Here is a 10,428-nt window from a genome sequence, read left to right as displayed (position 1 = left end):
GATACAAAAAACTATCTACCTAAACTTGAGCTTTTCTTCAAATCTTCAAAAATTTCCATCTTGATACTCATTTAAGTGCATTAGGTAAATTCTTGCAATCTAAGCTTTCACCCAAGTAAAATCATTTGTCAATATGATTAGTAACATATTAATTTGTTATCATCAAAATAAGAGCATAATGACTCCATAAGTCAACAAATTCACCTTGATTACTTGCTGACTTTGAAGACTTCCCTTCTTTCCTTCCATTTTATTTTCTAAATTTATCCACTATACTATTCACCTTCTTTTCCCTTAGAATCAGAACACAGTCCTCTGTGCCATGATCGAAACAATTGCATTTGGTACAGTTGAATGGCTTGCAAGAATATTCTAAGTGTATTCCCAATTTCTGTCCATTCAATTCAAGCAAATCAATAGAATCAAGGCATGGGGAATCCAATGTTAACTACATGCAGATTCTAGCATATTCAAGTTAGAGACCTTCTTCAATGATAAAATTAGCAAAAAGTGGTTGGCCAATCCTACTCGCTGTGTATCTCATCCTCTTAGTAGTCTATAATTCAAGAGATATTGCAAAGAATTTAAACCATAAAACAATTGTCTTGATGTCAATGACCACAATAGAGAGATTCAAAGCCTATTTTTCAACCAAAACGCCATTCCACCTATTGTCCAAGGTCCGTCCTCCACTGTTTTCATCACTCCTTAGCCTTAAATTTGTTAATGAACATGCCTTGCCTTGAAAAGGTAACATTACACATGCCAAAACTAGACCACATCCTCTCCAAGTACTTCTTAAAAGCCATAAAAGGAGGCCTTTTTCCACATAAGAACCCTATGCTAAATATTATAAGTCAATATATGCATGAACTTGAGAGCATTACATGAATGCAGTCATGAGATTCTTAAGGGGTCTAAAGTATGCTCTTAGAAAGGGAATTGTGTTCACCAAGAATACAAATTTCTATTGCATAAAGGTGTAAAAGGATGTTGATAAGGTTAAATTAATAGATGATAAACGATCCATTTCAAGTTACTTTACCTTTATGGATGGTAATTTGGTCACATGGAGAAATAAGAAACAAAATGTTATTACTCAATTTATCATTAGAGCTTAATTTCGAGGTATGAACCTTGGACTTTGTTAACCATTATGGTTGCAACTCTTCTTGCAAAACTTGGGTTACTCATCTAGACACCCAATTCATTTGTAATTTGATATAAATTGTGTAAACTTTCTGAACCAATAGGTGTGTTACAGAAAAAGGCAAAAATTTCCCTATTTTAGCGAGCTTGGAGATTTTTTTTTATTATGCCCTGTAACACTCCTAATCAAAAAATTGCCACCCATAGGAATCTTGTAACCAATTTCAACAATCAATACAATATATATATATATATTCTCATGAGGATATACTAACCACTATATAGATGTACATGCACATCAACATAACAACCACATATATACATATAGGAAACAAAATATATACATATTCACCAATATCTATATCAAGTATATATATATATATATATGCATATATTCACATATACATCCAAAACATATAAATAACCAAAAATATGGTGTCTTCCTCCCTCAGTCTCATGTCTCACTAATGCTCTCCGAGAACCTCTGTTGCAACCCTTTACTTGTAAAAATATTAAATTAAACAGAGTGAGTGACCATGGCTTAGTAAGAAAATCATACTAAATACTCAAAGTAGTTCATACCAGTACTAATTTCTTTCATACTCAGCGTGTCAAGGCTAGTCACATACAAGGTAATTTACATGTAACATGCATTAGCCATATATCATATCTCTCTTTATCGCTATCCAAACATGATTCACACGTTATGATGTATGCTTGTATGAGTGCCATGACTTTTATTTTCAGATTCTTCTTCTCTTATCTTAAATCTTCTCTGATCGTACATCTTTCTCAACTTTTTGTCAGCCACATAGGTTTGCATGCATGATTCTAATGCAAATGACTTTCATAAAACATTTGCTAATTCTTTTTTTTGTTTATCAAATATTTTTATTGACTGGTCTAAACTACATATGACAGTACACGTAGTCACTATACGAGGTACATTCCTCTCTTACACGCGTATTTCACTATTTTTCTTTGTTGTCCACATAGTACAACTGATATCTTTCTTTGTTTCCACATAGTACAACCAATATCTTTCTTTGCTATCCACACAGTATAACTCAAGTGTAAGGATTTTAAGCATGTTTCCTGTTTTTCTGTGTCATATGAGTCATTATAAAACCAAAAAATACTTGTTTCCATTTTCTAAAAACATGCATAACTTAGAAAGTGTTTTTCCTCTTTCTTTATTTTTCTAAAAACATGCATATGCTATGATTCCTCATGTATACATGTATAACCATAATATGAAATATACCCATTCATTGTTTTTCCTTATTCTTTTCACTCCTTATCAAATATCATATTATTTTCTCATGCATTTATATATATCTCATGTATCAGATTAATTTCAAAATATACAATATAGGCTTAATATAAAGGTTATTCCACATATCATGCACATAATTAAGCAAAAAATAACCTACATCACATACAATGACACTTTTACCCTTATGGTCAAAAATTACATGCTTACCCTTAGTGCAAATTCTTTTATCAATTCATCATTTCTCACATATTCAACACACAAAATCCACTAAGCTAACCCTAGGAATATGAAATGTCTAAAATACTCTTATGGCCAAAAATTACATCATAAATCCTAATGAATTTCTTTATTCTTTTAAGCATAAATCACCTTAATTCTAATACTCTACACACTTATACAAGTAACGGTTATTTAAATAACCTAACTCAAATTATTTCAAGTATCTAAAGTATGAAATTTTTACATTTTCCTTGCTAATTAGGTGATTTAAGCCTATCCTCCTTCTTTTCTTCTTCCTAGCAACCTTAATCAACCAAAAACATAATCATCCATCAAAACTCTAAACTTGACATCTCTTAAAAATTAAACTTTTTACCTTAAAACTTACCAGAATTAATAGATCTATACTTTTTATAACTGGAGGCTCTGGAAATTAGGTGGTTTAGCTAGGTTTGTTGGTGAATTTTTGTTTGAAGAAAAAATTTAGTGAAATTATGGAGAATTCTTGGCCAAGGAAGAAGAAAATGAATAGTTTTGTTGTTTTATAAGCATTTTGGACTAATTTACCCCTAGCCTTCTCCAAAAAATGACTATTTTATCCTTATCCAATTACCAAAAACCCTTAGCACCATCATATAATTTCAAGTGTGCCATTCAATTTACAATCCCACTTTGTCCCTTAAATCCTTTTAAAACGACCATTTTACTCCCTTTGAAAATTATTGCTTATTTAGTAATTTTAAAGAATTCTTTTACAATTTCTATAAACAACAAGTTATAAAATCAACTCTAAGGGTAATTTTGGAAGTAGAGTTTACTGGCATACCTGAATCTGGGTGTTACAAATTGCATATGGCATTACAAATAATCCATTACAATATGATCACACTAAACACTTAATGATGGACAAATTCTTCATTACGGAGAAACTTGATTGGAAAATTTTAGAGCTACCTAAGATTTGATTAAATGACTAATATGTTGAAATTTTTACCAAAACAATCTTAAACTGATTATTCTAAAGTTTTTTAAATAAGTTGTTCATGAGTGACATCTATGCACTAATTTGAAAGGAAGTTTTGAAAATTGTGTTGGATTTTTGTAAATATTCCCATGCGATTCTTCCTATTATAGTTTGACTTATTAGTAAAATTATTGATTGTAATTAATTATAGTGATTGTATTTTAAGAGTCTTATACCTATATAATGGATATAAATCATTCACTAAATATATATGAAAAATAAATTTTTTGTTATGTTGCAATCTATTTCTATACATTATAGTTTAAGAGTACTACATGTATAAATAATGAGTACAAATTTGGGGTTAAAAAAATAAAGTTATTCAACATGATTTGGTGTGGTTCAAAAAGCGTATCCCTTGGCATTCTTTTATTGCTTGCCTAGCTATTAAGGACAAGCTTATGATTAGGGACAAACTTCATAAGTTCAACTTAAGCCCCTTCAACACTTGTTTCCTTTGCAATCGGAAAAGAGAAGATTTGAATAATCTCTTTTTTGGATGTGTTGTGAGCAAGGCTATTTGGAGCATGATGGAGGCATCGTAGGCACATCAAGCCATCAAAGAGATCTGCTACATATTTCGGTTGGGCCAATTACGAGAAACAGAGCTAAGAAGATGCAACAAGCCTTAGTTAGACTCGTGGAGGGCTTAGAGAGTAAGATCAGCTCACTCAAGGATGATTGGATGCTTGAAGGAGCCAACAGAGAGGTCAACTTGATTCAGGCCCAAGCTTATGTGTGAACAGACTTTGAACGACCATAACTTTTGATCTGTGAGGAGTTACAAGGCCTATAATATATCAATGTGAAGCTCGTTTTGAGCTCTATAATGAAAACTAGCTTTGAAAGTTGCACCCAATTTAGAGGCCCAAATAACATCGTTTCAGTCTGTATTTCATAGTTTTTTGTTTGCCCAAATTTAGGATTTTCAGTTTTATGATTTTGATCTTGTTTGTGATCGGGCTAGACTTTATTGAGCCCAAGTGACATATTTTCTTTTAATTTAATTAGTGCTTTGGGTAGTTACTTAGGTAATGGGCTTTGGGAAGTTTGGAAGTCCATTAGGTCATGGGTAGTTTAGGGTTAAGTTGGCATTGTACTATAAAAACAAAACATTTCATGATGAATAGAGGTTTTTTTTTGGTTGGCCGACTTGCACAAATAGATTGCTTACTGTTGAGTTTACAATCTTGAACTTATCAAGCTTGTCTTGTGGCATTCACCATTCATAATACCAAGGTTCGTTCGATTCCATATCGATTCGGGTCAAGGTTTAATTACGTGACGAAACCAATTCAATCCTGGGAAAATATCTTCTTGAGTGTTGGGTCTTGCGTCAAATCGTCAAGGTTCGCATCAGTTGGTATCAGAACCGAGTCGAATCAGGTTCTGTATCTATCTTTTTTTGTGTTTTCGATTAGGAATTCTCTTTTTCATTAGTCATGCATTGTAGGAATTTTTTAGTGTGTTTTGATTTCGTTCTCTTGGTGATTTCGTTTTCATTTTTTTATTGTGTTTTGGTGTCCTTGTTTCCGTCAAATTCTTGAATTCGTGATTAACCATGGAATAGTCGAATTCTAGGTTGTGTGGGTATCTAATTGTCTTCTTGATTGATCCAAAAAAAAAAAAAAACGAATATATATATTGAAGACTGAATGTAATTTAAATTGAGGGTGACGTAATATTTTATCTAGATTCAAACAAACCTTTGGGGAGTGAATTAGGGATCAGCTTTGTGTGGGATTCTTGACCTTTTGGGAAAGATTTTGTTGTCGCCAAAAGTGCAAGGGTAGTTCTTGGTGGAAATTATTGTTTGATTGCCTTGATTTAAATTGCCTTGTTTCCTTTAATCTTTAGGAGAAGCATTGTAATTACCTAAGTTGGGAGATTGAGTTCTTAATTTGTTCCTAAAAAATTAAAATTTTCCTTGAAAATGTTAGTATTCCTAAGTCAGGGGATTAAACCTTGGTTATTCCCTTAATTGTTTTGAATTTTTAGGAGGGGATTTTGTGTGATCTAAAGAAGTTATTTCTTTCCTATTTTCGGCCAAGTAGCTTAAAAAACAGTTTAAAAAAGAAGAAAAAAAAAAGCAGTAGAAAAAAAAGAAAAAAAAAGCAAAAAAATGTTAAAAAAAAATAAAGAGAGATTAAGGAGAAAGTTAGCACACTTACCTCCTTTGAATTTGATTTCCTTTATTCTTGTTATCTCTTTTGAATTTCTTTCTTTTGACTATTCATTCTTGTAATTGTGTTCATTTTTTTTTTCGATTCTAGAAATTTTCTTTCTTCTTGAATCTTAGTATCTTTATTTTAGTAGTCAGTAATCGTAACGTAACCTAGGTTGACTGGTGGTCGTTTGTCACAAGTACCGTTTTGATTTGCTCTTAAAAAAAAAAAGAGTTTCAGATTAGAGAGTGGTGAGAACATTAGAGTGAAAACACAAGCGCTAGTGTAAACACGTGACGGAGCTTGTGAGGATTATTGTTCACAAACACATTTTGTTTTCTAAAATTATAACATGGTAGAAGATTCGGGGTAAAACCGAGGCTTTTACAATGCAAGGGTTCCAACAACAGTTTGAGCGACTTTTTAATGTAATAGGAAGTGTTAACGATAGATTGGATAAATTAGAGCAATAACAGAGTGATAGAGGGGAAAGTAGTACAACTAAGGGTAGAAGAAAAACACCAGTAGTGAGGGATGAGGATAGGATAGTTACCGACAGTGAGGATGATGGAATAAGTGATAGGCTGAATAATATAAGGAGTAAAAGAGGACATCGAAGTCATAGAAATAGTATGTATAGAGAGAGTAGGCAGAGTGATAGTAACCTTAGTAACATTAAGATGAAAATTCCACCTTTTCAGGGTAGAAACGATCCGGAAGCCTACTTAGATTGGGAGCGAAAAGTAGATCAAGTTTTTGATATACATAGGTATTCTAAGGAGAAAAAGGTGAAGTTGGCTATTGTAGAATTCACTGATTATGCTAGCATTTAGTGGGACCAGTTGTTGAAAAGTAGACGTAGGAGTTTGGGTAGACCCATAAATACTTGGGAAGATATGAAGAGTGTAATAAGGCAGCGTTTTGTTCCTAGTCACTACCATAGGGATTTACTTTAGAAGTTATAGGGGCTTAGGCAAGGGACCAAGAGTGTGGAGGACTATCACAAAGAGATGGAGATAGCCATGATTAGGGCTAATATAGAGGAAGATAGGGAAACCACTATGGCTAGGTTTTTAAATGGGTTGAATAGGGAAATAGCAAATGTTGTAGAGCTCCAACATTATGTAGAGCTAGAGGATTGGGTACATATGGCGATGAAGGTAGATAGACAATTACAACATAAGGGTAAAAGGGATATAGTTTCCTATTCTAGTATTGGGAAATCGAGTGTGTCAAAAAGAGATGATAGACCACCTTTTAAGCCAAAAACTAAATACTCTAAACCTAAGGGAGAGGAGTCTAGAAGTCTTTAGAGTGAGAAAATGCTCTCCCTTGTCTCTATAATCCTTACCCTTTTCCTTCAACAACTCCACCCCATTGTCAACCTTTCCTTAGGTTGGTGACCACTCCGGCACCAACCCTTGGCCGGAGACCCTCTTGGTCGCCGGCTCCTCCCTCTGTGCAGCTCCTCTCTCCTGTTTTTTTCTCTATTCGGACATCCTCTTGTTTCTAGCTTTAGTTCTTTTAGTAATGCAAGCTGTGTTTTCTTCCATTCTCTTCCCTCTTCCCCTATTACTATGATGTTGTGTTTTTATTTTTCCTCGCATTTTCAGGTTGCATTGCTCCGGTGACCTTAGTTCCTCCTCTCCTTCCTTCCTCGGTGTGTCTAAACCCCTCCAAAAAATTCAAATATTCAAAGATTTTACTCTTTCTTTGGTCTTTCCTTTTTTTGGAAGTCTGCAGCTGTCTTCTTTTCTTCCAAAACTGATCTTTCCTCTTTCGGCATTGGATAGTCTGCTGTGCATTGTCTCTTCCATGTAACTTTGACTGCTGCGCCTAGCATAGGCTGTTTTTTCTCCTTTCTTGGCATATCCACTTGATTGAAGACATGCAAAACAAGGAACCTTCTTTACCACCTCATTTGTCAACTTCTTCTCTTCTCCAAAACAGGTTGGTTCCCCTTGCCATTGAAAAGGTTTCTACTTCTTCCCCTAACACTCCCTCGGCAGTAGCTGGAGAAGGTGAAAAGAAAAGCTCATGGAACTCCCTTTTCACCCCTCGGAAACCCTCTATGAAGCTGGAGTTTTTTGAACCTAAAGGGAAGGATACCTTGGGGCGAATTTGTGTGGCACCTCCTCCCGAAGTAGCTGAGCAAGGAGCAACTAGATGGAATTCTTGTGCGGTGGGCTTCTTCCTTGGCAAAAGGCCACCATTCTTGACTGTTAAAAGAGCTTTGGAGAGGTATTGGTCCTCGTTTGGCCTCAAAGATGTTATGACCTCCGGCCAAGGTGTCTTTATCCTTAAGTTTCAAGACATTGATGGAGTTATGAGAGCTGTGGAAGAGGGACAACTAACCATTGCAGGGCAGCCATTCCTTGTTAGGAAATGGACTACAAATCTTCCATTGGTAATCAATGATGTCAAAAAGGTTGCTATTTGGGTTAGATTGTATGGCATTCCTCTTGAATTTTGGACCCCAAAAGGTCTTAGCTACATAGCAAGTGCAATTGGAAATCCTCTCTATGTGGACTCCATAACTGAAGAAGGGACAAGGCTGGACTTTGCAAGAATTTGTATAGAGGTAAAGGTGGATGCGGAATGTCCTGATTCAATATGTTTAGCTTTGCCGAATGGAGAATCCGTGATAATCCAAGTGGAATACACATGGAAACCTATTAAATGCAAGGGATGTCAATGTTTCGGTCACACCACAGCAAGTTGTTCTCTAGCACCAAAGCAAAATGTTGTCTCTATCCCACGGAAAACTCCAAAGGAAGGGGCTGGAAGAGTGCTCCCTGTGAACTTTAATGGGAAAGACAAACTAGAGCAAGTAACAAAAGACTTTGACAATAAAACCAAAGGTAGAAAGATGGAGGTGCAAAAGCTGGAGGGGAAAACTTTGCTAACTCATAAGAATAATAGATTCTCCGCATTAACTATAAAGGAGACTCAAGAACTTGGAAAGGAGAATATAATTCTGATTGAGGAAGGAAAGCATGGGATTTCCACTGGTGATAGTGATGCCATAATGGAGGGTAAGAAATACACTACATCGGCAGCAAATGAGAAAGCTCAAGAGAATGACGAAAGCTCCAAAAGCAGCACTAAAAATGCAAATGGAGGGGATGACTCGGACCAAGTTGCCTCTCCTATGATGCATACTTTTGGAGGGAAACTAAGAGTGGATGAGATGGACTTTAGAAAAGAAGATGCTGATTTGAAAAGTAGGAACTTGGGGAAGAAAGCGGCAAAGCAAAGAAAAGAAAATTCCACTCCCATCCCATCCAAATGACAAAAGTTGCTTGCTGGAATATTAGGGGCCTTAATGCCCCTATTAAACAAAGAGAGGTTAGACATTTTATCTTGCAAAATAATATTGATTTCATGGCTGTTTTAGAAACTAAAGTAGGAGGAAAGAAGTCTAGCCTTAAAATCAACCTTTTCTCTCTCTAAAAAACCATGCTCTCCCTTCTCTCTAAAAAACCACTTTCCTCCTCTCCCTCTTTACGTTAGTTAAAGTTCTTCTTTCTCGGCTGTATTGTTATCCACCAGGTTCTACTCTCCGGTCCGGTGACCAAGGTCACCGGCTCCCCCCCCCCCCTTTTTTCTCCGGTGGATGCATATTTGGCTCTTTTCTTTCAAATGGAGTTGGTCTGTGGTGTCCCTCAAAGTGTTCTATAGGGCTGCTTCTTATGCTTGTTTTTGTTTTTCCGGTATCAAAACTTCCAGTTCTGTTCTGTTCATCTTTTCCGGTGTTTGTTTCTTTTCCGTTTGATCTCTGAAGCTTATTTGGGTGCTGTGGAGTTTCCCTCCTTCCGAAAATTCAAATTTTGGAGCTGTTACTTGATTTGTACGCTTTCCTTCTTGGTGCATGCTGCATTTTCTTTCTGTGGCAGGTTTTCCTTTTATCCTTTTTGGGATATTTTAGTCTGTTGTGCCATCTTCTGCTCTGAATTTGCAGGCTGTTTGCATTGATTCAATTAGTCAATCCTCTTCTTTTAGCAGTCCACCCTATTTCCGTTTTTAGTTATTTCCGTTTTAGTTATTTCCTATTCAGTATGTCGTCTTCTTCTGTGCTGAATAAGCAAACTACTTCTCTTATATCTGATCCCTCCATGCACCAAAATAGTATGGTTGCTGCTTCAAGGAAAACGTCAGGTTCTTCTTCAAGTGTGCTGGAACATGGAGAGATGGAAGGAGGAATGGAGAAGAGGGCTTCATGGAACTCTTTCTTCACTCCTAAGAAGTCCAATGTGAAGTTGGAATTTTTTGAACCTAAAGGGAAAGACTCTAAGGGGCGGATTTGTGTGGCCCCCCCTCAAGAAGTTGCTGAACAAGGTGCATTGAGATGGAATACATGTGCTGTAGGCTTCTTCCTTGGCAAAAGACCACCATTCTTGACGGTCAAAAGAGCTTTGGAGAGGGTGTGGAAAGCTTTAGGCCTCATAGATGTCATGACTTCGGGCCAAGGTGTTTTCATCCTAAAGTTCCAAGATATGGAGGGAACTACAAGAGCTGTGGAAGAGGGGCAGATTACCATACAAGGACAACCATTTCTTGTGCGGAAATGGACTACTAATCTGCCTATGGTGATT

At 35.9% G+C, this 10,428-nt stretch overlaps 1 protein-coding gene across 1 annotated transcript; it reads left to right on the top strand.

Annotated features, from left to right (window-relative positions):
- The first annotated feature begins 7,721 nt into the window (after positions 1-7,721).
- LOC123228791 lies at positions 7,722-9,125 on the top strand. Its single transcript, XM_044654240.1, has one exon. The coding sequence runs from the start codon at positions 7,722-7,724 to the stop codon at positions 9,123-9,125; it is 1,404 nt and encodes a 467-aa protein (XP_044510175.1).
- The last annotated feature ends 1,303 nt before the right edge of the window (positions 9,126-10,428 follow it).

The sequence above is a fragment of the Mangifera indica genome, chromosome 11 (genome assembly GCF_011075055.1).
Source record: "Mangifera indica cultivar Alphonso chromosome 11, CATAS_Mindica_2.1, whole genome shotgun sequence".
Classification (NCBI taxonomy): Eukaryota; Viridiplantae; Streptophyta; class Magnoliopsida; order Sapindales; family Anacardiaceae; genus Mangifera; species Mangifera indica.
This window is presented reverse-complemented; position numbering and strand designations above follow the sequence as displayed.

Coding starts and splice junctions, on each gene's coding strand:
- LOC123228791 (XM_044654240.1), top strand. CDS start 7,722: ATGCAAAACAAGGAACCTTCTTTACCACCTCATTTGTCAACTTCTTCT.